This window comes from Parambassis ranga, chromosome 1, assembly GCF_900634625.1.
Source record: "Parambassis ranga chromosome 1, fParRan2.1, whole genome shotgun sequence".
NCBI lineage: Eukaryota > Metazoa > Chordata > Actinopteri > Ambassidae > Parambassis > Parambassis ranga.
In genome coordinates this window covers 10,413,703-10,440,899 of record NC_041022.1, presented here as the reverse complement: position 1 = coordinate 10,440,899, position 27,197 = coordinate 10,413,703, and the positions used below count along the sequence as shown (strand labels likewise).

Genomic DNA, 27,197 nt, shown 5'->3' with positions numbered 1-27,197 from the left:
TTCTGTTCATGGTGCATACACACTGAGTCACCCAAATAAAATGCCGGAAGGTTAAGTTATGCAAATCAGAAAGGCTCTCAACCTGCGAGAATGCTTCTTGTATGGCAAAATATTTTCCTTGTACATTTTGATCGATTAAATGAAGCTTTTAAATGGTGTCAAAACCACATTAGAAGTGAAACCTGGTTGATCTACCTCAGTGAGCAATTTGTCCCTTGCGAAAGTTTCGTAATCAGTGATGTGGTCGCAGACGGTGTGTGTTTATTTTGTCAGTTAGCCCTCTGATGTGTAAGATTTGTGAGACAACCTCTTCTTTTATTCACACTGTCCCGGTCCATGTTTGCTTTTTGGTGGTTTGTTTTTTACTTTCCCGCAACATGTCATGTCAGCACAGTTCTCTTCAAGAGCTCTCTATGTAGAACAAGAAGAGTTGTAAACATGATACCGCTCAGAAACAGAGGCCAACACTGTTACTGATTGTAATAGTTACAAGACTTGAATCATGCAAAAAGCAGCAGCTTGGCTCTTTCACAGACACACAACAAATACTTCCTGTGTGGCTCTGTGTTACAGAATACAAATGAGACGTTTGAACTAATACGCTGCACACAATGACACACACACCTACGCCGACTCTCACAGATACCAACACACACGTTAATAATGCATCTCGACCAAGTGCATCGGGGAGTGTATATTAAGTTACAATGCAAAGCACTCAGCTACAAACTTAATTTAAATCTTAAGACTTTGTGTCCACACATTTGCCAGTCTGTGTGTGTGTGTGTAGAAGATGTAGAGGATGTCATAGCAGAGGAGACAGGGGATCAGATTAGGGAATTGTGCACATCTGTCAGCATGCAGCCATCTTCAACACCATTAGATTAGAGCTAATGAAGACACTCCATGCATGTGTCTGTATATTTGTTAGTTTGGGACACACACTCAGGAGGGGGGAGAGAGGGGGGGGGGGGAGAGAGAGAGAGAGACTGCCTGGAACCAATTCCTTGCTCTGACTTCAGCTGCTCAGGTCTCGTAAATCAGGAAAGGTTCCAGGGGATCGATTAAAAGCAGCATGACAAAGATTGGTAGTAGAGATGTGGCACGTAGCCCAACAGAAAGCTCCAGCAGAATGAAATTATGAGAGTTTTATAAATAAACAAAATATTTGTGTGAGCAAACAGCAAGAAGTGCATCGGTGGCAGGAAAAGATGGGAAAGTAGAAGAGAACGAGCAATGGTATATAGCTAGAGAGAGGGAAAGAGAGAGAGCGATCTTTCCTCCATGCTGCTTCAGCCTTCCTTTCAAATTAGAACAGCCCTGTCTCCTGAGAATGTGACATTTTCACGGAGCAGGCGAGGGAGAGATGGAGGTTCAGAGGCGGGTGGGAGGAGAGGAAGACAAATGGGGAAGGGGGGCAGAGAGACGACTGCAGGTTCTCAGATGGGGGAAGATGGAAGAATAGAGGGTGAACCAGAAAGAGAGAGAGGCAGCAGCAGCAGAGAGAGGAAGAGGAGGAGGAGGAAGAGGAGAAGGGAGGGGTATGGGGTTTCACTAGTGTTAGGGATGGATGGAGAGAATGATGAGAAGGGAGGAGTGTGTGGGTGTGGGTGTGGGTGGGGGTGGGGGTGGAGGTTATTAGTCCACCCTCCAGAGGCTACTAATGCACTGACCTTCATTAACTCGCATTACTGTCGGTGTGTGTGCGGAGTGTGCAACTCTCTTTAGTTAACACTCATTACAGAGTCTTTGTTTAAAGGCCAGTAAACTAATGAAGTCATTAAATAAGTGAAGAAAATCCTGATTCAAGTATTGGAACCGGAGATTGCGGTAACTTTAAGGACAGAGAACAGCCACTGGAAGGCGTGTGTGCATATGTATCAACAACAAAATAACAGACCTAAATAATGGAACAGGCTGCAGCAGCAGCATAGTCAAGCCATAGATGAGTACACACACTGCCATCATGATGGTACTCGAAGGAAAAGAGTTCACTTAAATATACAGCAGAGACACATAAGATTTAGATCGGACAGATCAGGATTTTATCTGTGTAAGTGCAGGCTGGGGAGAGATGAACTTGATATAGCGTGCTCTGTCTGTGCAGTCGAAGGGGTTGAATGTGAGTCTTCCTCTAATGTCCATACTTTGTCTCTTTGTCTGTCTGTCTGTTTTCAGGCTCTCCTTGATACTCAGAAACAGCTGCGTTCTCAGATCTCCAACTTTACCTTCAATCTGGGCTTCTCTGGGAAGTTCTACCATACAGGTTTGTTTCTGTTTTAATACGCTACAACAGTCCAAGTAATATAAAGATTATAACACAAACTATACAAAGCAAAGCTGTTTAAAATGTGTTTTTTAAATCTTGTATTTATTACATAGAGTAAACATTTGTCTGTTTTATAATTGACACTAAAACACTATTGTCAATTTTATTTGGTCTCTTGGATCACTTAATAATTTATATTTTATAAGGTACTTAGAGTTAAAAGCTACTCTATGCGGTAGGTAGCCCCCCCCATCAGAAATGGAACTGCGCTTCCTAGTCAGGCTGTGATCCTGTGATCCTACCTCCTGCATCAGACAGACAATGAACAAAAATGGTCAACAGCCACAAAAAATATATTTATTATATAAAATAAATAAACTAAAACATTTTCTCATGCATGTCTCTTAGTGGCTAGACAAACACCTGGAGATCTCTGACACCTCCTCCTGCTGTGCTGCAGTAATTTCATTACATTAATTAGCTCCGACTCTGTTTCAGTCACAGTTGTTAGAAGTGCAGAAAAAGATAAACAAAGAAGAAACTAATCACAGCAGCGCGGAAACCCCGTCGCCAACTTTTAGCTGTGCAATTATAAAGCAAAGCAGACACACCGGCGCTTGCAACGGCCACCTGTGCAGGACACAGTGCTGGTTCTGCAGTCTGTACACAGAACTATGAATCAGTCTTTATTCGGTAAAGAATAGCCTGTTATTATGTGGAAGTGTAAATAACGCTGTTCTTCTTTGAATCTGTACATTTATTTTTACACACACAGCAAGCAGTAAGCAATTAGGCAAAATGTCACAACCATTCAATGTTTGACATAAAGCAATTATGTTTCTAATTTAGGTGTCCGTCATGCGTACAGGCAGACAGTACAAGCGCACCTTACATTTTTAATTTACGGAAAACATTAATTTTCTGCACAGAGAGTTAGTTTCATAGCTTTTAGTGCACCACCTTATGTGTTAGTTATCTCATCATCATTAAAAAAAATGATCTCACTTGGCTGTGAATTTAGAGTTGCAGAGTAATATTTAACCAGTCGTATTTATGAGGTCATGACATGACTGCAGAGCTTTCTCAATGGTGTTGTGGATCCAAGGACAGATTTCATTGATTTTCTTGTTAAAATCTGCAACAGGAGAACAAAGGTGTAGAAAGAAAAATAGAGGCGAGACAGTTACATGATTATAATTAGAAAAGAAATCTGATACTGAACAGAACACATTACCATAGCATCTGTTATTGCTATGGCATCACTTTCCGTCACCATGGTATCAGACCACCTTATTTATTAAGACATCCCAGCTGCTTATATTATAGCCATATTAACAAATCTTTTACAGCATCAAAAGGTCATGTCTGGTAGCAGGTTTAACACGCTCTCAATCTGCTTTTTTGCGCGAAGGAACGGCAGAAGAGGACGAAGGAGACGATCTACTACTGAAGTATGTAGATGAGTTCTGGTGGTTCCCCCACATGTGGAGCCACATGCAGCCTCACCTCTTCCACAACGAATCCTCACTGCTGGAGCAGATGGTTCTCAACAAGGAGTTCGCTCTGGTGAGATAGATGCACGAGCACGCACACATAACTTCTGGCAGCTGTCTGATTGGTTGGTGTGTGTTCTTCTTGTGTGTCCTCTTAATCATGCTTGTTTCACATGATTGCGTTCTCTTCAAGGGCATCTGCAGCGTTAAGTAATCCTTCTTATTGCCAACATGGTGTACTCAAGTTGAAGTGCTGGATTTGTTTACTCAGAGACCTTTTTCATATGAGATTTAACATGAAATATACTGCATATATATATATATATATATATATATATATATATATATATACTGACAGGGGTTTCCCCTACATCCACACAGACAGCTGTGTCTTGTGTAGTACTTGTCAGTTTCCAATGTGTTGGAAATTCAAACTGCAGAAAGCCTCCACATCACTCACTCTCACTGTACTCTTCACATCCTCCAGTAAATAGACCTCACCATTCATTAGCATATAGAGATGGACTCATTACAGTGAAACTGGAAGAGAAACTTGTCACGATTGATCAAATGTGACGCTTAGAGGTACCTGATCAAGCGTCCATATGAGACGAATTGTGATGGACGTGTGTTTCTTGTTATGATGATGATATATAAGTATGAAAGGAATGGTGGAAAACATGTGATAATCAAACAGAATGTGATGTACCTCAGGAGTGATGCCATTATTTTGAAGGGCATGCCTGGTTCATCTGAAGGTTGAGGTCTGATTTCATTTTACTTTATTGATGTGTGTGTGTGTGAGCGTGTGTGTGTGTGGGAAGGTGGTTTGTATGACCGTGCCGTGCTGGAACGTGCTGTCACACATACAATAATTGGGCGAAGGGGGTTTGTGCCATTGAAGGTGAGCATGAACATAAAGTGTGATCACTAACCTCTGTTGTGCGCACACACACACATACATACCTCACTCCCTCATCCCCTGACCGCTGATGCTTAGCTTTGACAGTGTGTGTAGGTGTGTGTCAGAGCAAAGGACAACACCATCAGTCTTCAGGATGCACCCAGCAACCATCCACCCTCATACTTACACACACACACACACAAACTATATTTTTTTTAATTTCCAACCTGAAGGCCAGCATCATAACAAACCCAACACAAACCACGTGCTTCTCATACAAGGTCAGACTGGTGGGCTCTATCTCTCTCTGTGTTTATGTGCTACAAGTCCTTTGTCTGTGAGTTGTAAATGTGTCATCATTCCTGTGTTTATATATACAACCCTCTGCATGTCTCCTGCCTTCCAGGAACACAACATCCCTGTGGACATGGGCTACGCCGTGGCCCCTCACCACTCCGGTGTGTACCCAGTACACCTACAGCTGTATGAGGCATGGAGACGTGTGTGGAACATTCGGGTCACCAGCACTGAAGAGTACCCTCACCTCAAACCTGCCCGCTACCGTAAAGGCTTCATCCACAACAACATAATGGTGAGGAGATGATGCACTGTTCACCTGCAAATGTTCATCATCATATTACTCATTGACACAGGCATCCTTGGCCATGTTTCTTCTTATCCAAATACCAAAAATCTGACCTTTGTTCTTAGTTTGAAATACAGTATACGCGACCTAAAAACACTGTGATGGTTATTTAATGGTTAAAACACAAAAAGCAACATAAAAGATTGCTGTTGTTTATCTCATTGAGTCTCTTTCACTTGTACAGCAGATGACCATGGGATTGACACTGCTACACTTCAGAACTAGTCCAAAACATGTTGATTTGCTAGATAAGCTACACAGCTCATCTTGCTTACAGGGACTGGGCATCATTGGTGGTTTGGGGAGGGCCATTGTGTAGTCTGAGGTCTGTGGTAAGCTTAAAACAAATGCTAACTAAGCAGCTGTCCTATTAATGGTGCTCTCCAGGGGTCCTCTTACAAGAACTTCTGGCTAATTCTGTCATTTAATGCTTCTCTAGCAGCATGATCTACCCGCACATATCGCTCTACATTATATTTCCACCGCAAAGGTTCAGTGGGTGAATTTAGCACCACAGTCAACCCTTATACAGTTTTACAAAAAAAAATGTTTTTTCCATGTTCTGCGTTACCATGGTGATGAGTGCCTCCAGAGATGCTTGTATGTATTTATCACAAGATGTCATATATCAGAGTGGATGATAAAACACCTACTGGCCTACTACTGTGTACCAGCTGTTTCATGGTTGCTTATAACTCGTCAATGCAAGTCAGAGCCAGTGTCACGTGCAGTCATGTTTCATAGAGTCAGGTTGGTCAGATAAAAATTATAAAGTGTCTGTCTGTGTGTTATCAGGTGGGTCTGATACAAGCAGAGGTCATGAATCAAACAGAACACATTATGTAGAGTCCGTTCCCACCTGAAAAAGAAAAACTATTGGCTGATGAGAATTAAAACAGTGAATTATAATCTTGTGGCGCAGCTAAATCAAATTAAGCTTAAATGCAGAATAATTTACTCCCAGGTCTGTTGCTGCTCTGTTCTTTTATCTTGCTTTAAAAAACTGTCTGACTGCTGTCTCTGTTCAAATAAGTGTTTGCTGACTGGTAAATTGTGTGCTGATTGTTTCTTGCGGTTTTAAACAGAAAATCAATGATGCTGCGCTTTCTGTGTGTGTGTGTGGCCTCCCCATGTTTGTGTGTATATGATATGAATTTCTTGACCTTGTCTCACCACAGCATGGTCTTCTCTGTGTTACTTCAATATTTAATGGCTTCTTCTATCTCTGTGTGTGTGTGTGTGCTTTTATATATGTGCAGGATGTCATAGACTAAAGATCTGGTAATCAGAGCATTTTTACACTTTTATGCTACAATAAATAATTCATTAGACACAGTTTGTGACAGCAGTAGCAACAAAAACTTGTCATCCATTTCACCTAAGCAAGTTGTCTACATCCCTCCCTCTGTCTCTCCTCCTCCTCTTCCTCCTCCTCCTCCTCCTCCTCATTCTCTTGTCAGTCAGGCTCTTTGTCAGTCTGCACAACTGTTCCCTTATTGACAAAAGAACCAATCACATCTGACACAAAAATTACCAGCCCATGTTGTTCTGCTATATTTTGGATCTGGAGCAAACAATTTAAACAGACAGTTGTGTCAATTTTCTAATCAGTCCTAGAGTCTTCTTTTATTTCTTGACGTTTTTGTCACCGTGTCATAAAAGACAGCCCCTTAATCCTACTTCCTCTCCATACAACAACAGGCTGACTTTTTGACAGGCTGCTTTATACATTATCAATGGTAAGGCATCGAGAAGTGTCAATGAATCACTGAATTATATAAAATAACAAGCCGCTGTGAGCAAAGACGCATGCACAAAAAACGAACAATGTGACAAATCACAAAGGCAGACTGAAAGCAGGAGACACAACAAAGAACAAACTGAAAATAAAAACATGTACTTTTCTATTGGAAGAAATGTAAATACCATCCATAACTATACAACTATAACTTTTTTAAAAAAGTGTAGTGCAGATGTACCTTTGTTTTCTTGGTCTCTCTGCTTAGTCAGCAAATGAAGGGATTTGCTGATACTCAAAGTCAGAGTGCAGACCGAGGGAAACCCATCACTGCACGGTAACAGCTCTCTGGAGAGATGGTCCTTCTCTGGTGCTGGCTGGTTTAGTGGTTGAAGAAAATGACATCATAAGATAAAAAAAAGAAAAAGAAAAACACCCTCTGAAGCTGGCCCTGTGAATCAGAATGATCTGCCTCTGGTGGTCTCAGAGGTCTGAGAGGTGCCTCCTCTTACATCATCCCTTAAAATAAAGCATGTTGATGGGTCAGCAGAATTTGCTTCTCCATGTTTAGGAACCGATGTAAATGTTCAGGATCTAGTGATGTGCAGTTTTCTGATAATGATCATGTGAATATGTATTTATTTTAACTATTGTGGCAAATTATTGATAAGGATTTCTTGCTGCATTGCATTTCTTGCTGCACTGATGAAATAGCAAAGGCAGGCTATTGGCAGAAGTGAAAGGAAAATCAAAACTTCAGCTCACGTAGATGGAACATTTTTCTCAGTTGTGGTTTGTGTGTGTGTGTGTTTGTTTACATCTGAGCGGAAGGGGAAATTTAAATTCCGTTTAAACCTGCTGATGAACTTTCAGATTCTGATAATCCATCTCTAGACCTCTTTTAAAGATTCTTAGAGACATCTCTCACATCCTTCCCACTTCCTTTCCCCCTTCACTATTTTTCGATTCTAATTTTTCCTCACAATTTCTGTCCATTGATCTCTTTCTCGTCGGCCGCTCGCTCCGTCTTTGTTTGGTCAGAGGTGGACAGGAAGTTGTCTTAGGGCTGTAAAATTGGTGTTTGTGTGTATCTGTCAGCAGATTGAGAGCCACCCACTGGACCTGCAGTATCAGAACAAATCAGACTGAGATATGGGGTTGTGCCGTGTGTGTGTATAACCACGCAAACATGCATACTTGTGTGTGTGTATTTCTTTTTAAAATGTACTATATCAGTTTGAGCTATAGCGCTGTGGATAATTGGTTTGGTGAAATAGTGCTGAGTGTCTGTGGCTCTGGTGGCCTTCTCTCTCTCTCTCTCTCTCTCTCTCTCTCCCTCCCCCTTATGTGTGTGTGTGTGTGTGTGTGTGTGTGTGTGTGTGTGTGTGTGTGTGTGTGTGTGTGTGTGTGTGTGTGTGTGTGTGTGTGTGTGTGTGTGTGTGAGTCTGCAGTGTTTTATAGATAAACCAATATCTGCGCTTCCAGCCTTTACTCTCTATTTCACGCAGAGAAGTGCTCCATAAGGAGTTCGCTATAAAGACCTTCTTTTCTCTTCTCTTCTCTTCTCTTCTCTTCTCTTCTCTTCTCTTCTCTTCTCTTCTCTTCTCTTCTCTTCTCTTCTCTTCTCTTCTCTTCTCTTCTCTTCTCTTCTCTTCTCTTCTCTTTCATCATTTAATAAAAATGTGTTTATTTTATCAGCTGTTTTAACCCTTCCGTTGTTTATGCCCTTGTAGGAACTTCATTTTGCACTTTTCATATTGCATTTGCCTAGTACTTTTGATCTTAGAGTTAAAACTAAAAGGTGTATGTTTATATAGGACTTTTTTTCTACCTACTCAATGGTATTCAAAGCGCATGTAGAACCTCAAGCAAGTTAGGGTTAAGTGTCTTACCCAGGGACACATTGGCATGCAGCCAGGGCGGGGGATCAAACTGCCATCCTTACGGTTAATGGATGACCGCTCTACAAAATGAGCCACATCCACCTGAAATGTTAAGTTAAAACTAAAAACAATAAATTAGAGAATATGAGACATTTAATCTAGTTTTTGTTGATCCAAAGTAAGAAGTATGCATGGGGCGTGGTAGGATGTTGTGAGGTGAGGGTGCACCTGCTCGAGGTGGGATTTAAAGTGTTCTGTTATCATCTCCTCCTGCTGTGGTAAACAGCAAGTCACCAAAATACCAAACAGGTGTAGGTAAGGAGGGAACAACCCCGACTTGTGCCCTAGGAAGATTTAACTAATCACCAGTGCAAATCAATGCCTTGTGATGTGCACCTGCATAAAAATAGAGTCTCCAAACCTCAGGGTTGGACACCTTTTCAGGACGCCTGGAGGCTATAATTGGTGTTTTTTTTTCCTGACACCATTAATGTGAAACCTTTTTCACAGCAAACATGTTGACTTGTCATCACATGGAAAGTGCAGGTAGTGCAGGTAATAACATTTAATAATGGTTCCATTCCCTGTAAGTGTCACCGAGACAGCATGCACAATGCACAAAGTCCTGGAACTGGAACACCCTAAATGGAGCAGACCTGTCACTTATGTTTGTAATTACACTCATGCTTTTTCCCCCTTAGACAAGTCACAACAGTGAAAAAGCTCGTTAGAAGTAACACTGCAACAAACAGAATTACAGAACATGTCAGGGTATTACTGACCGGCTCAGCTGCTGTTTGAGATTTGACCACAAGTTTAACAATGCAAATCTGGCAAAGTCGAACCTAGAAGACTGATGATTACATGTGTAGCTGCAAGTCTTCACCCAGCCTTCTGGGTAAAACTTTGAAGCAATGTTGTCCACTTCAAAATCTTTAACATGCTCATCATCAGCTAAGGGGCTTTTTGGAAATGTTTATTCACAATTCCAGTTAATATTGAATATTGAATTTTCATTGTGTTTTGTGTGTGTGTGTGTGCAGGTGCTGCCTCGTCAGACGTGTGGCTTGTTTACTCACACCATCTACTATAAGGAATACCCTGGTGGACCTAAAGAACTGGACAAAAGCATCCGTGGGGGAGAGCTGTTTCTCACTGTACTACTCAACCCAGTGAGTCACACTGTCAAACACACTCACTAGCACATGCACGCTGATACACACACACAGGGCGAGGAACAGCCAGGGTTTTTTTGTTTTGTTTTTTTTACACTTTATTATGACTTTTGCTCCTTAAAGAGGTACTAGCAGGTTTTCCTGCTTTCTCTCCCACTCTCTAAAGGTAACTTCCTCTGTGTCTGCTTCATTCTTTTTATTTTTGCTGTGTCTGTCTCTTTTCCTGTCAGGGGCTGCTTCTCACTGTGGAGCTGTGTTCATCTCCCCACTTTAAATTAGGTCTCACCACAGGGGGGATGCTGTCACACACACACACAAACACACACCTCCTCCTCTCATCCCTGCTGTGTATGTCAGCTGAACTCGATTCTGCTTTGAATTAAAGAACAGAATTAGGTTTTGGTGGCAGTTAAAATGCTCATCCACGTGCACTCACTCACAAGGGCATACACGGTTAAAGATAGTCATAGAAATTCACAGGAATTGTCCCCAAACATCTCTCTCTCTCTCTCTCTCTCTCTTTCTCTCAACACATTCACATGCACAAACACACACTGAGATGCTCATAGACCAGCAGTAGACTGTATTGAAGTGTCAGGTAAGGGAGTGCTGAACTAGAGGAGCTGTCAGAACTCACCGAACATCACAGAGTTGAGTGCGGCTCCTTGCAACAAACCAATCTGCTTCTTTCTTCTGTTTCTCCACCTCTTTGTGTCTGTCTTTTCTTTTTGTTATTCAGTTTCTTTCCCTCCTTTTTTTCTTTGTCTCACATTCCTAACATCTCCCTTTCATTAGTTTCTTTGTTTTATTTTCTCATGTTTTTATTTCCTCTCATTTTTGTTGGTGGTTTATTTATTAAGATGTTTGGTTTTTTACAGTCTCAGCGTGTTGGAGCATCCATGGTCCTTCTTTTTGAGCGTCTGATAATAACACATGTCATTTGCACAGAGATACTGCACTTGTTGTTCTGCTCCTAACTGACTCAATATAACAAAATAGCGATCGGTTTATATTCAGTTCTGCTGAGGATAAATTCAAGCTTTTACATGTGTCCCAGGAGCCACAATGATGTTTTAATAGAGGCAGAATTTACCTTACCTTTTACCTTTTATTGTGATCAGGGAGGCTGCTTATGTGCCACAGTTAAAGAGAGAAGGGAGAGTGGAGCATTGTGAATATTACAATCCCACTTACAGCCATTTTTACCTTCCTCTATTGAACAAATAATGACAAAGTGAGATAATTATGTGGACCAGACTCTGTAGTTAGCACGAGAGGCAGAAGCAAACATGGCTACCTTTCATGCAGAGATGGGACATAGGAGTCCTTCTGGAGGCTTCAAGATGATGAAGATCTCTGCAGTTCATGTCAGGGGTCATTCACCACACGGTTGTATTTGCTGTGATAAAAAGCTTGCAGCACATTATCCCCTACAAGATTGATAAAATGACCCAAATTGCAGCAAATGTTGAAGGAAAGAGGCTAAAAATCTGGGAGTGTATGTGTGAACATAAAAAATAATGAAAAGCTATTGCTGATATAGGAAGGTGTTCGGTTATATAAGGTTTTATAGACAACTGAAATGATTTTTAAAATCAATTTTACAGGTGGCCGGTGCAGTGATGCAAGTAGTGAGAAAGAACGATGATGATAACTGAAATAAAACATCCCTGAATGTCTGCAATTCCCAGTACATATGGAAAAAAGAGTCCATAAATATACTGTCAGTTTACATACATATACATAATCACCCACTGGCTGCTGCTAAAACCCTGACTGGTTCTATCTACTAAGCTCACTTCAGATCATGACTCACTGCTCAAAGTGAATGCCCAGTGCCTAACCAGGAAGTACCACCACTACAAAACATTTAATCCTTTATAATGCATAAGGTCAGAGTAGTTAACCATTAGCTTGCCCAACACACTGATAGGATTCAAAGGTTTTAAGCCCAGCACGATAACAATGGTGTCGACAGCCCTTTCATAGCCTACATAATTTACTCTGGAGTTCAGTTCTGATGATGTACTAATGGTGATGATAGTGATGATGGTCTTGGGAATGACGTAACAGCCTGACATTCTGTGCTTGTTTCTCTTTCATGTGAAACATCAGAAACTTGCCTGTGCCTGTGTTAGAGACGCTCCCATCTTCAGCCATTATTGATTGGTCAATACACTAAACTGATGTAATGCTGCAGATTTAAAACTACAAAGAAATACAAAGAAAGGTCCTAAATGTGTCATGTACATTGTAATATTATATATAAAACTCTCTCATTAACAATATAAAGAAAAAAGTAATATACAGTACTTAATACTCTTTTCCTCCATACCTGCGGTTGTGATTACTGTCATTGTGTGTGTGTTGCTGTGTGTGACAATGGACATAAGTCTACTTTCACTCACATCACAAATATTGTCTTTTCAACATGAACTACAAACCAGGAGTGTTACTTGTGCATACTGGCTTTTCTTCTCTCTGTCTGAGACACACAATAAAGCACACACACACACACACACACACTCACACTCTCCCTCTCTCTCTCTCTCTCATATCTGTAATGGTTTGAAATTCTACTTAAAAGCCAGAAAACACACAGAGGCTAATTACATCCACCCACCCTCCCTCTGTTTAACTCTCTTTTGTCCTTCTCTCTCACTCGCTCCCTTTCTTAATCAGTGTATTAAGTAATGAAACTTTCCTCTTGTTGTATCAGTAAATGAAGGAACCTATTGAACATAAAAGCAATTTTAACACTGAATAAATGAGCGCTTTCTGCCATGACGTATACATCCACACGCGCAGACATATACAAACCGATGATCCGTACTTGTTTCCCGCTGCTCTGTTTCCATTTGCAGACACCCAAAGCTTAATTAGTGTGTGCACTTTGCGCGTGTAATCAATAGTGCTTTTGTAGCTCCCAGGGGGGGTTTCCTATTGTTTGATGATCTGCACATTCGTAACATTGCCACTTCCTGCTCGGTGACTTGCATCACATTTGGCATTTAATGGCTACTGATGTCTACTAACAATGTGACATAACTGACGTGTGCGTGTATATGCAGTATATGCATGTGCATGTAGGTTTGGATACTTTTGCATCATTCTGGGCTGCAGCTCAGCTCTCTCTCTCACACACACACACAGTGCACTTGACGATTGATTGGACTGTGCCAATAGGGCACAAGTCATACCCCAATACATGGTCAGAGAGATAGTGGATAGTGCGTGTGTGTGTGTGTGTGTGTGTGTGAGAGAGAGAGAGAGAGAGAGAGAGAGTAAGAGAGAGGGGGGAGTGTGTGTGTGTGTGTGGGGGGGGGGGCAGGGTGAGAAGGTGGCAGACAGATTGAGATTTAATTTTCAGGTCACGGCATCTTGTGTCACTTGAGAATCCAGACACATAAAGAGAGGAAGTGATGCTCATATATGCCCCCACGTACACACACACACACACACACACACACACACACACACACACACACACACACACACACACACACATGCACACAGTATTGTGTATACAAGTGTGTGTGTGTGTGTGTATATTTTTTATAAATGCGTGTCTAGCTGGCATAAGCAGAGCTATAGACATATATCAGGCCTGACATTTAGCGCTTAGCTCTGCCACTAAGCTTATTAGCCAAACACCAAATATCAGCACAATCTCCCTCCCTCCCTCCCTGTTTTTACCCACTTCCCACCCACACATCCTTCACCCTTCCTGTCCTGTCAGTAGCTGTGGAGGTCTCTTATTTTACTCCCACTTTTTTTGTTTTCTAATTTCAAACCTGTTTCTGTTGACTTTGCTCACACATGAGAATCCTTCCACACTTCTTTTTGTCTCATTTCCCCTCCTTCCTCTCCCTTTTTTCAGGAGTCCTGCTGATTGCAACTGAAGGCTTTGGCAACTCATCAACGCACACGCACGCACACACACACACAGTAAGCACAAAAAGAAATTAGAGAGTGAAGTAGTGAGAGACGGCAGAATGGAAAGGGCCAGTAGATGTTGACTGGAGCAGGCAGAATAAATTGAATTGAAATCATTTGCTGTATTGATGTTTAGCTTTCAATTATCCACTGATGAGGGTGAGACAGTGAGATAGACTGTGAAGAAAAGGAAAGAGAGAGAGAGGCACAGAGAAGCGTAGGCTTCTTTTTAGTAGCAATAACATTTCAATCAGGGAGAACTGTATGTGGAACTAAGTGGTCTGTAATGGGAAACAGAGAGCTAGACAGTGAAGGAGAGGAGAAGACGGACAGAGAACCAGAGGTGATGCATTACACTTCTGTACTGTACTGTGAAAACTTTTACAACTCGATACTTCAATGTAGTAAAAATACAACTTAAACCTAACAAACAGACAGCAGAATGCTTTCACAACAATTTTATTATTCACTCTCATTTTAAATTTTTAATTTCCAGCCGTGAGTTCGTCTTCTGTTTTCTTTGTGCAATGCATCGTGTGACAGTGGTATCCAACCTCCGAGGTTCATTTGAATTTCAGAGTGTGCACTTTACAAAATTACAATTTGTGCAATGTTATGATAATCATGCTGTTCTTTTCACAGTAAGTAATCTTTTTAAAGATTAATAGGTGATAGCCTTTAGTAACTTTAGATAGATAGATAGATAGATAGATAGATAGATAGATAGATAGATAGATAGATAGATAGATAGATAGATAGATAGATAGATAGAATCCCTCCCTAGTCAAGTAATTTCTTCAAAAATGTAATCATGTTAGAGCAGATTGGAACATGTCACTAACTAATACATGACCCGTGTTCTCTTAATCTTCCAAGACATGACATTTGTGTGTGTGTGTGCATGGATTTAAGGAAGAACATCACTCCATGTTGGACTGACATGCTTCATCAGAGCATCTAGGTCAGCATGAGATCTGCAAGAGTAGAGTGTATATAACGCACAAATTGACTTTTCTGAGCAGACAGGAAGGAGTGCGAACTCGACATTAAACAGATGAGAGAAGAGGAAGGAAATGAAGCTGCACAGGAGCAATGAGAGGAAAAGACACGGGACAAAGATTAAAAGAGGCTGAGGGTTTATTTCTCTCATTTTTTATACTTCTCTCCCAGTCCAGTTCCAAGTATGATTTGAGCTCACTTCTGGTGTTAAATTATTAGTGCAGTGTTCTTTATTAAAGGCACATATGGGACTGCGAGCAATCCAAGATTTGGGGAAATGAGACGTGGTAATAGATGCTGTGAAAAGGTTTATACGGTTCAGTTAATTGAATTCTTAGCCACAGTGAGTCCTTCCATCACAAGGGTTTGGAGTTTGTCGGGAGATTAACGTTCTCTCAAGAGGCATTATGTTTTGTTTTTTTCTTCTTTTTTTTCAATTCATACTCACCTGCCAAGGTTATTCTCTCTGTATTTTGCCTTTGTTACCCTCTCTCTGTACTTTTTTTCTCTCTGTTTCAGCAGCTCTCCAATTACAAACACAAATCATCTTTTCTCTCCTCCTTTGTTTAATTTGGCAGTCAGTGCTTAAGCTCCGTAATGAATGTTTCCATGTTCAGTAATACCCAGATTCTCCCTCTCTCACCCTCTTTCTCTTTGTCTTTCATTCGCATACACCTGCAAGCACACACACACACACACACACACTGTGTGCCCCTTAGAGCCTGAGTCAGACATCATAGGCTATTGAGTGGTTTGAAGGGAACATAAATCATTTTTTGATCACATTGCCTGCTTTCAGAAAAGCACAACACAAAAAATGAGACTTTGAAATGGATCTTATTTACTCGGGTCAGATGTGCTTGTACACAGGTACTTTTATAATGTAGCCTATTTAGCAACACATTGAAAAGTAGCTACATGCCCTTGACAACAATTTACAATAGGTTAACCCTATTTGCATGCTAGCTACTATGCTAACAGGCTGATTTGCTGCCAGAAGATTCCATTAGGTAGCAGATAATGTTAATGACCAAATGTTAAACTTGTTTTACATTTTATTTATATATTATAATTCCTTTAGACTGGTGTATCCATTTTACTGTATCACTGCAAATTCATCTTCAAATTCAAATTCAAAAGTAAACATCCAAGCAGTGGCTGAGTTTTCATTATGAATTTGCAGTGAGACATGGTCAGATTCATGCTTCAAATTCTTCATTCATGCATCACATAGAAAGGTCCTGTTTTTTTACATTAAATTGATTGGAGAGGGTGAAGCTAAGCGTTTTTACTGGCGTGTATTGTCTGTCATTCCTGGCTGAGTGCTTGACGATGCCTTGACAGTGGTTCCACATTGTTGCTCTAACATCAGCTAGATTGATATTAAGCAGGCAAGCTTGGGTGGTGCGCTGCTGGTTCACTTTAAGTGAGCACGAGATAAGAAGGCTGTGGCAGATGTGCACATTTGCACTGGCATGCACAAATGCACAAATGCATAAACATTTACGCTGATGTGTGTAGACACGTAATAAAAAAAAGAAAACACTCTGACATCCGCATTCTTGCCTCTCCCTTTCATTCTCAGCTGCGATCACAAAAGTAACCACACATCTGTCACCCTTTTACCTCCCACGCTGTCTACCACACATACAACCATACCAGCACGTTCCTCCCATCACTGTTCGGAGGAGATCAGTATTCTGAACAGCCTTCCAGGTCAGCCGGACGCTGATCCATCAAACCCCAATACTGTGTCGTTCTGTATCTACAGCAACGTTCACCAGCTGCTGTAACCAGGAAATTCACCATGTGCGCTCGGATGAGTCTTTATATGTTTGCTTGTGTTCTTGAATTACTCATGTTTGGTGCAGACATAAATATAGATTTGTGGGGACCTTACAGTTTTTTAAATGAAATCTCAGTTAGAGCTTGGATTTAGGTTAAATTTATACACCAGGAAATTGATATAAGCCAACAGGGTGTTGTCAAAAGTGTGAAACAGCAGCTGTGTGAAACACGACTGTGTGTGTGTGTGTCTGTGTGTATAGACGTTCACATATACACATACTCACACACAACCGTTCATGCACATGCAGACACTCAACAAATAATTCATATCTTAATGGCTGATGTTACCATTTTATCCAGACACATTCCCTAGCTTCCTGCAATCACAAAAGAAGTGTATGTGTGTGTGTGTGTAGCAGCTATCTTAGCTTGTCTCTTTGATCAGCCTATAAAAGCACTGAGGCGTGGACAGATAGCCTGGACCAACACACTATCGCTCCTTTCCTCCCTCTGAGTGTCTCCTTGTTCCTCACACACACACATTAACCCTCATAAACACATTCTGACACACACTCTCTAGTTGCATCTCTCCCCATCATCCAGTGGCTATGAGGAGCCCTGCGTTACCTCCTCAGCTTTATCTGTCAGGAGTGGTGAATGCATCGCTTTCACTTTATCTGTTTGCCTCTCTGTATTTGAAGCTGTGTTGCACTGAAAGTTAATCTTACATAACCAAAGCAACTGCGGAGTGATAGTAAATATTGATACACACTGGACAGCAGCTCTGCTCATGACTTTAAAAAAGCAGCGCATATTGAAATATAATCTGTTTGCTTTTCATTGATGTCACATCAACAAACATGGGAACTTTGGGAAATGGGATTTAAACTATCGCATTCATTTTTTTATGTATAAGTATGTATGCTGTGCTCATCACCCCCCCTTTCTTGCTTTCCCTTCTGCAGATAAGTATATTCATGACCCACCTGTCTAACTACGGCAATGATCGTCTGGGTCTGTACACATTTGTGCACCTGGCCTCCTTCCTTCGCTCGTGGACAAACCTGAAACTCCACACGCTCCCCCCTCTACAAGTAGCACACCAGTACTTCCAGCTTTTTCCTGAACAAAGGAACCCACTCTGGCAGGTGTGTTTGCACGCATGTATGGACTTGTGTGCACTCTGTGTTTGTATAGTTATACCTGTGATTTTGTGCCTTATGAGATGTTCATATTTTGAAATGTGTGTTTCAAAAAACTGACAGTTCAGGCAGTGTTAAATCTGGTTTATGGAAAGAAAAAAGATGTGGTTTTGTGTGTGAACATCCAGGTCTTGTAAGCTAATGCAAGACTGGAATATACGTGACACATGCTGTTAATCCTCCCTATGATATATATTTACGTTCATGTTTGTTTTCCTCTGTAATTACATTAATCTCTAATCCTATTTTGGCCCTCTGCTTTTGTAGAACCCGTGTGACGACAAACGACATAAAGACATCTGGTCGAAAGAGAAAACCTGTGACAGGTTGCCCAAGTTCATGGTCGTGGGGCCACAGAAAACAGGTTAAGACACACTCACACTATGCACATGCAACAAAGAGACTCCTTTCTGTGTGACCAGGTGTCTAGATCCTCCACATCAGAGCCTATTCATTTAATCCCCCTCGCTCCTTTGGTCCTGTCAGAGGGAGACAAAGGAGGAGGCTTTTACCTCCCTTTCTTCCACCCACATGCTATCTACTTTAGATGCATGGAGATACAGTACAGAGCTACCAACCTCTCTTTTATTCCTTTTGTTTTGGTCTGACTTCATTTAAGATGCAGAAAAAATGAGCAGGTCTTTGGAAACATATGCATTACTGAAGCATTGCCTTTGTGTGATTTCACGGGGGTGATGGGGTCATGTGTAGTTGCTAATTAACCTGGTGATGATTTTCCAAATGGGAGGTTATAGGGTCATTATGGCAGCATAAGCAAACCATCAACAATCAACAATTACAGTGCTCTACATTTTCATTTTATTAGAGGGTATGTCAGAACAGATAGGAAGCAAGGTGAGGTGGGGGTTGGGGTGAGGTGGGGGCAATGTAGCGGCCAGTGTGGGAGAAAGCGTTAGGGGGGAGGGTGGAGTGAAAAGAGAGCTGCTGAGGGGGAGACAGAGGGCATGACCAGCGCCTCACTGCTGATTGGTGTCAAATGGCTTTGAATCATTTGATGGGGAGGCCTATGATCATCACACACACACACACACACACACACGGTGAATTCGCAGTTAGATATAAATCTTGCAGAGGGAGAAAAAAAAACATCCAGTATGGATCAGTGGATGACAGCTCTCACACACTTTCACACACACACACACACACACACACACTACTCTCGGCTGAACTGAATTAACGAGCCTGTTATGAATTATGCCCTTTCTTCCAGGAACGACAGCACTTTATCTCTTCCTGCTCATGCATCCCTCCATCTCCAGTAACTTCCCAAGTCCAAAGACTTATGAGGAGGTCCAGTTCTTCAACACCAACAACTACCACAAAGGAATTGACTGGTGAGACCACACGAACACACACACAGTCTGTCTCTCATCCTTTGTCTTTACTACTTATTAGTCGCTTAAGGTGAACTGAAGGAGGTTTTTCATTCGATGGGGCTGTTATATGCTCTCATGCGTCTCACATTAAGCGGTTCAAAACAGTTCAGCAGCTTCTTCAAAATGATCTTTTAAACCAACAAACATGAGCCAACAGACATATGGCTGCTTAAATTGACCCATAAACGGGTTACTTAGCTGACAGAGACACAGCTGGTACATCCTCCAAAGTCACCCATAAAGACTCTGAAAATTCTTCATTAAACACACTTTCAATTATATCATCAAGTTTATTTTAGGATCATTGTGTAAGCAGTGATAAAAGCAACACTTTGTGACTTTAGACGTTGTATATGACTTTGAAATAAAAAAGTTCAAATATGCAGCTGTGTGACTGAGTTTGTGCAAATGATGGATGCTTGTGTCTTATGTGATGCATCTTGAATGTGTTGCATGTCCCTCCCCCCTCCCCTCCTCAACATTCTGTGTGTCTCTTGCCTCAGGTACATGGAGTTTTTCCCCGTGCCCTCCAATGTTAGCACAGACTTCCTGTTCGAGAAGAGCGCCAACTACTTCCCCTCAGAGGAGACCCCACGGCGTGCTGCTGCCCTGCTGCCCAAGGCCAAAATCATCACCCTGCTCATCAACCCCTCTGACAGAGCCTACAGCTGGTACCAGGTAGAGACTGTACACAGACACACACAGAGAATATATTAGATGCATGTGACTGCATGTGTTTCATTTTTAGCTCTTTACAGCTGTTTGGTATGTCAAAGACTTAATCTGTATTGATTTATATCGAGTTCTTCATCCAAGACTTGTGCTTGTGAGTTAATAAGCCTGAATATCTATATATTTATCTATACATCTCAATATAGGAAATGTCACAAAATCCTGAAATCTTTCCCCTTAAGCCTGCTTGAGTCATGAGAATGTCAACAGCATGCCGGCTTGAATACATTTAACACAAACAGAAACCTTCTCAACATGGACATCAGTGTAATAAAGCCACAGTCCAGAGTGACTTCTTTGAAGCTTATTTATCTGTTGTGAACACTCCCCAGCATCAAAGAGCTCACGAAGACCATGCAGCGCTGCGCTTCTCCTTCTATGATGTCATCAGCGCCAAACAGGGGGCGTCGGTGGAGCTGCGATCCCTGCAGAACCGCTGTCTCACCCCTGGTCTCTATGCTACTCACCTGGAGAGGTGGCTCACATACTACCCTGCTAACCAGGTACACATGTATATACACACCTGAACACCTCTGCTTTGCAAATACAGACGTTAGTGTAGGTTTGTAAAAAGGTGGTTTTGGACCTGCAGTGCACATCTACATGTAGTGTTTTTATTAGGATTGTCATAGAGGTGGTTTTATATGTCAGCAGTTGTGTTATTGCATCTAGTAATAGTAGCCAGTGTTAAAATATGAATTTGTCTGCATTTAGGTGATGATCATAGATGGCCATCAGCTGAGAACTGACCCTGCAGCAGTGATGGATGAAGTTCAGAAGTTTCTAGGAGTCACTCCTCACTTCAACTACTCGCAGGCCCTTACGTAAGTTTCTCTCTGAGGTCCCGGGTTGCTGGCACCTTTCACTTGACGTGCACTGTAGAGAAGGTGTATGGTACTAGCGAGTAAACCCGTAAAAAGACTCCAAAATTCCAAATTTGTGTGAAGTCTGACATCTACTGGTGAAGTTTTGAAATGTGAAGAAGAAGAACATAGGTGGACATGAGGCATGAAAAGGAGAGGGGTGGAAATGAAAGTGGATGGAGTTGGTCAGTTATTTGAAGAAGCCAAAATACCTGGATATAATGGCAAATATATTCATAAGTAAAACCTATGACACTTGCTACAGCTGCATAAGGTATAGTGTATAAATAAAATAAATAAATCACTAAATAAATCAATTAATGGGTCATAAATGTAGACATGAATTCATTAATGAAGTCTGACATAAATTAATCCTACTTAGAGGTTAACTCAGGTTGCGTTCAGCTTTTCCCACTGTCTAAAATTAAGGTTACATTAATTATTAAATCTAAATTAGCTGTATGTGCGAACTTGAGCGTACAACTCCTGACCACCATCAGCTGTGGGTGTAGCTCTCATTTACATAATAAAGTGGAAATACATACAGAATCATGTAAATAAAATAACAGACATACATAGGAAAAAATAAATACTGCAAATTTAGAGGGATGTAAATGGAAAATAACAGAAAAATCAAACCTTTAAAAGAAAAGAAAAAAATGAAAAGCACATTGAATAAATCATTAATTAACTCAGGGACTTCTAATCTCTTTGTGCATTCTTCATGATTAAAACTATTCATACTGTGTAATGCACAACAAATCAAATATTTATACATTAATAGGTCTGTTGTGCTGCTTATTTCTGACACATTGCAGGCCCGATTTAGTTTAGTTCAGCTCATAAAAATGAACTTCTGTTTCAACTCACTCTCCATCAGAGATGTGGCGTGTGACCTTCATGTTTTGAATGAGTGGTAAACTGTTTATTTCTCAAGCACCACTCATCAGAATGCAATCTGCCTGTGAGCACTCAAGTCTTCAGACAGGGATATCTAGAATTTGTAGCTTCAATTGGGACGGAGAAGTGCCTCTGTTTTGAAACACAAACCCGCATGCATACAAATAATTTGTAAAGCGATGCATTTTGACAGAATAATAAGAAACCTGTGTGTGTGTGTGTGTGTGTGTGTTTGGCTGAAGACCGACTTACACAAAAGCCTAATCTTTCTTTTCTCCTTCTCATTCTTTTGACATGGCAGCAGCCTGACAGATCCTCAACACTGGAGCCTATTTATTTAATCCCCCTCTCCTCCTCTTCCTCCTGTCCTGTCACAAAAAAAGAAAAAAACTGAAGAAGAACCACTTAACTCTTTTTTTCCTCTCTCTTATTCATCCACTGATGTGTGAAGATGTAGAAAATATTTACATCTATGAATCACATCCGCATTAGGTCTCTCTAACTTTGCCTGCCAGTCGCGGTTAATGATCTTTCATCTCTTATTTGGTGTTACAAAAATACATACTAGTATAGAGACATTGGCAACAACAACATCTACAAAGGACCTTTGCTTTGAAAGTCACTGCACAACTCTCTGGCTGTGACAGGTTGTCACATAACACGCTGCCAGGGTGAAACAGTCTTTATACTCTGCTAATAAGAACATGACTTTCGGTTCTCAAGGGATGTTCTATTCAGAAAATGTTATGAAGGCATCAGTGCCGTTAACACAGTTCTCATGTTATTTTTTTTACTCTAGGTCATGGCTGCTTTCATCTCAGACAGGGTGCATTGCTCTTTTTGTTAGTGTCATTCATGGCTGGTTTAATACAGGAATCTGTTGATTATACCACAGGCATTAGTCATTTCTAGGTTTATAGGATCATTAATGAACTTGAAATTTTATGCTGGTAGCCTGCTAATACAGAAACAAACCATAGAGTGCGGAGCATAGAGTCTGAAAAGTGGTGAGAGTATAATGGGAAATAAAATGTACAAACAACAAATTTTTATGTGATATAATTGAGACATCAAGAGAGATAATGTGGTAGGAAAAAACATAACAGTGTATTACAAGAGCTCAGTCAAGGCTGAAATATATATATAGCACTGTCCTGGATGTAAGAGCTGATGATATCAGTACATAGGCACAATGCATCTTATTATATCACTGCTGATTACATAAAAATAAAATAATAGTGCTTCACAAAACATTTTTTTAAAACACTTTTTTAATTGGATGTGATCCTTCCCAATGATTAAAACTGTGACCATGGTGATGGTCTTTACTCAGAAATAACAAATAATGGATTAACAATGTAATAAATAAATATATTGTATTCTATCTACCTTTCTCAAAACATTTTCAGGTTCCTGTTATAAAGAACACTGACAGTACCGTATATAAGAATATATTAAACCAATACTCATAAGTACTGTGTGTCTATTTTAACAGACGGTAAGAAAAAATATAGACTATACATATATATATATATATATATATATATATATATATATATATATATATATATATATATATATATATATATATATATATATATATAGATATAGATATATAGAGAGAGTGAGTCAGAGATGACAGACATAAAAGGCAGGAAGGCAATGGAGACATAGAAATGAAAGGAGACAACACTCAGACAGAATGTGATGAATGAGTAGTAAGATTTTGTCTGGTTAGTGAAAAGTCTGCTCCATTTCAAACATAATTTAAGAAACATAAAACCCTTGTAGATATTCGAGCCAGTCAAGTTTATTTTTGATGTGATTTGACATTTTATTTTTGTGTCTCTCTCCTCAGCTTTGACCCTCAGAAAGGCTTTTGGTGCCAGCTCCTCGAGGGAGGAAAGACCAAATGTTTAGGGAAAAGCAAAGGACGGAAGTACCCTCCAATGGAGCCAGAGGTAAGCTTGTTTTTTATTTGGTTTTATAACATTTGATTTGATTTTTTTTACAATTAAAACAGACTTCAAATTGAATTAAGCAGACAAATAAAAAACAGCAGCGGCAGTGGCAGCAGCAGCCTGACTGACAGTGACAGCCCACAGTCCCTTCCGTCGCTGTGCCAAAATTTCCCACAGGACTCGGTGCAGGGGTGGAAACTGTCACCCAATCAGATCCTGCCTGAAACTTACAACCTAATTATGAGGACTCAATAGTGACACAACACCCGTGAAAAAGAGAAGGGGGGGGATTAGGAGGGAGTGAGGTAGAAAGAGAAGAAAATCCATCCCATAAATCTTTGTCCTGGCTTGCACAGAGGACGAGGGAGAGCAGACCTGCGGAAGGCAATGGATCACACACTTACTCTCACATGAAGACAAAGACCATGGATATAATTTGTCTTCCCACATGTGCTCACACATGGTTAATGGCCATGCTTTAGTGTCACCTGTAATTAAACTGTATTTGTGTGAGCTGGACAGAAGGAGAGGGCACAGGAGGAGGAGGGAGTAGAGGGAGGAGGAGGGAGTAGAGGGAGGAGGGAGGAGATGAGGTAGGGATACAGGAGAGAGAGAGATAATGGATCTTGTGCATCCTTCATGTAATTTTCTCCCTCTCTCTGGCCTCTTTTTTCTTAGCTCTACTCATACCGCACAGCACTTAGTGGCTCTAAAGTCCTATTGAGGATAAATAAATTGATCTAAAGATTGTGGCACATCATTAATCTCTCTCTATTTCTTGTTTGTCCCCATGCACTTTCTGTCTTATTTTCCTCTCTGCATATGCCTGCTTCTCTTTTTTTGCTTCATGCCTCTTTCACTTTTCTTCCTATTTCCATGTCTCTGTTTTCTCACCTGCTACTTACCATTCTTTTTTTTTCCTCTCCATCATTTGTGTGTCAATCTTTGCATCTATTTCACTCATCATCTTTTCCACTTCCTCTGTCTTTCCCTTCTCCTGCCACTCTCTTCAGGCACGTGCATATCTCTCCAGGTATTACAGGGAACACAACGTGGAGCTGTCGAAGCTGCTGCATCGCCTCGGACAGCCCCTTCCTTCTTGGCTAAGAGAGGAGCTGCAGAAGGTCAGCAGCATCCTCATCTCACATGTATATACAGTACACTGCAATATATTGTTTTTAAGGAACTATTATTGTTAAAAAGAGAAAGATGCACCTCACAGAATTAGCTTCATATCCTGAACCAGATTTCCTGCTCATCTTGTCAATGTATTCATAGCTGCATGAGGCTCCATAATGTCCTGTAATTTGCAGTCTCACCTTTATCTTTGCAGTGCACACTGCTGTCTGTCTTTTTGTTGTGCTGTTTGTGTTACTGTATATAAATCAAAGGCAGCTATTTGAAATGTTCATCTTTTCCATTCCATCTACAGCATGTTTTCTTTCTATTTCCATGGCTGGAATTGGAATCAATAAGTACGGTAAACAAAGTGAAATTAAATTACTTTATCCCGTTTCTCTCCCCCTCTTCTCTGTGTTTCCCTCTTCATCCCCTCCCTCTCTTTACCACTTTCTGAAGGTTAGATAACCTTTGCGTCCATGAACCATGGTTAAAGGTCAAGGGGTCAGAGACGGACCAGGAAGCGACCAGGAGCACCTGATATTCAGATGCACTATACTGTGGCCTTTTAGTGCACCCTGAGGTGGAGGCAAGGACGGGCTGCCTTGTTTCACCTAGGAGCTGTGACTGATGCTGAAGGGAGCAAAAGTCAGGGACGAGCAAAGTGAGCTGATACTGAACTCTTGGATGGATGGATGGATGGATGGATGGATGGATGGATAGATGGATGGATGGATGGATGGATGTTTCAGAAGACAGCTCTGAAGAAGGAGAAGGCACAAGGTATGGCAGACAATAAGAATTTAGCCCAAACCCTGTTCTGATCTGCGGTGAACTCTCATGCAGACCTGCAGTGACTTAAATGGCTGTTTTTTTCCTACACTTTTAACTTATGTTGCCAGAGCAGCGCTGGTCAGCTGTGCGGTGGTTCCCATAGAGATGTTCTGTTCCATGTCAGAAAAAGAAAAGAAATAAACACCCCTACACGGTTTACCTTTTTTGTTGTTGTTGTAAGACTGAGAGAGAGCAACAGGGCGGGTAAGTGCATAGGCTCAGGGTGATTGACAGCCTGTTATTTTCCATGATTGGTTCCCATTGTTTTGTGGATTTGTATTTCTGATAGACTTTGATTACCAGTAGAGATATCACTTGAGGCTTTCACAGGAAAAAGTTTGGGCTGGAAATGAGTCACTGAAGCATTCATTATTTTATTTTCCTGTGACAAGTCATGCAGAAGTACGCTGTGTCCACTTAGCAGAGAACGAGTACTAATGATGATGATGATGGTGATGATGAGATGCTGGGAAAAGAAATGGGAAAGAAGACTGACTGAAATCAGACACTTAATTCCGAGCCTCGTTAAGTACCTGCTATTACTGCAGTTTTTTTATTTTATTTTTGCCTCCTTTTTTATCTTTAAAAACCAGTGGCCTATGTTGTTTAGCTTCAGTTTCAATGCAAACATGATCCCTAAATGTCAAACACAGAAACCAAAATTAAAAAAAATGGTATGACTAACTGCATTCAATGTTTCATTTATTTTTTTGATGAGTATGAACCACTGCACTCACAACATGCATAAATAAAGGCCTTCAGTTCATGTCATGCAAATTAATTTTTAAATATGGATCTTCCTTTGAATCGTTATGGAATAGGATTAACAGAAGAGAAAATGTGTAAAATGAATTGATGACCACAAGAGGGCGCTCTTAGACACAGCTGTTAATGTAGCTGAGACTGCTCCTAGAGCTCAAGTGATTGTTAAGTTAATCCATCATAATGGAATCCAACCTTAACTTGCATCAAACAAACTGCTTCTGGATTTATTAATGTGTAAATGTCGAGAGCAAAATTCAGATGAGGGAAATATCACCTTTTTTTAGCCTTTGTCCATCAATCCATTGATTTTCCTTAACCCCCTTTATCCTCTACTACAATGTCACGGTGTGCTGCAGCCTGTCCTAGCTGTCAATAGGCGAGAGGCAGGGCACGCTCTGGACAGGTCTTTATAGCATTTGTCTCGTCAGAAGGTGGTGCTCTTTTCCTGTACCGTATGCACTGTGAACTGTGCTGAGTATAGTGCCTATTTAACTCATGGGAGAAAAGCTATGCTTTAAAATAGTATTTCTGACATAAAATGTGTGCAAGCAAATGTATAAGATTTTGATGGCAGGTGCCGATCAGAACCCAGA

The 27,197-nt window shown here is 40.9% G+C and overlaps 1 protein-coding gene across 3 annotated transcripts in view; it reads left to right on the top strand.

The window, feature by feature from the left end:
• Positions 1-26,431, top strand: part of ndst3 (N-deacetylase/N-sulfotransferase (heparan glucosaminyl) 3) — a 36,881-nt gene extending 10,450 nt beyond the window's left edge. For 2 of the 3 annotated variants that reach the window (XM_028415739.1, XM_028415749.1), the window contains exons 3-15: positions 2,179-2,266; positions 3,681-3,835; positions 5,073-5,258; positions 9,977-10,105; positions 17,797-17,979; positions 18,301-18,397; positions 19,265-19,388; positions 19,934-20,108; positions 20,495-20,665; positions 20,877-20,986; positions 23,784-23,886; positions 24,900-25,010; positions 25,470-26,431. In XM_028415739.1, coding sequence (XP_028271540.1) covers positions 2,179-2,266; positions 3,681-3,835; positions 5,073-5,258; positions 9,977-10,105; positions 17,797-17,979; positions 18,301-18,397; positions 19,265-19,388; positions 19,934-20,108; positions 20,495-20,665; positions 20,877-20,986; positions 23,784-23,886; positions 24,900-25,010; positions 25,470-25,499 — 1,662 coding nt within the window. In that variant the 3' untranslated portion in view covers positions 25,500-26,431. Of the gene's footprint in view, positions 1-2,178; positions 2,267-3,680; positions 3,836-5,072; positions 5,259-9,976; positions 10,106-17,796; positions 17,980-18,300; positions 18,398-19,264; positions 19,389-19,933; positions 20,109-20,494; positions 20,666-20,876; positions 20,987-23,783; positions 23,887-24,899; positions 25,011-25,464 lie in introns of all 3 variants that reach the window. The other variant, XM_028415756.1, reaches the window with a different exon arrangement.
• The last annotated feature ends 766 nt before the right edge of the window (positions 26,432-27,197 follow it).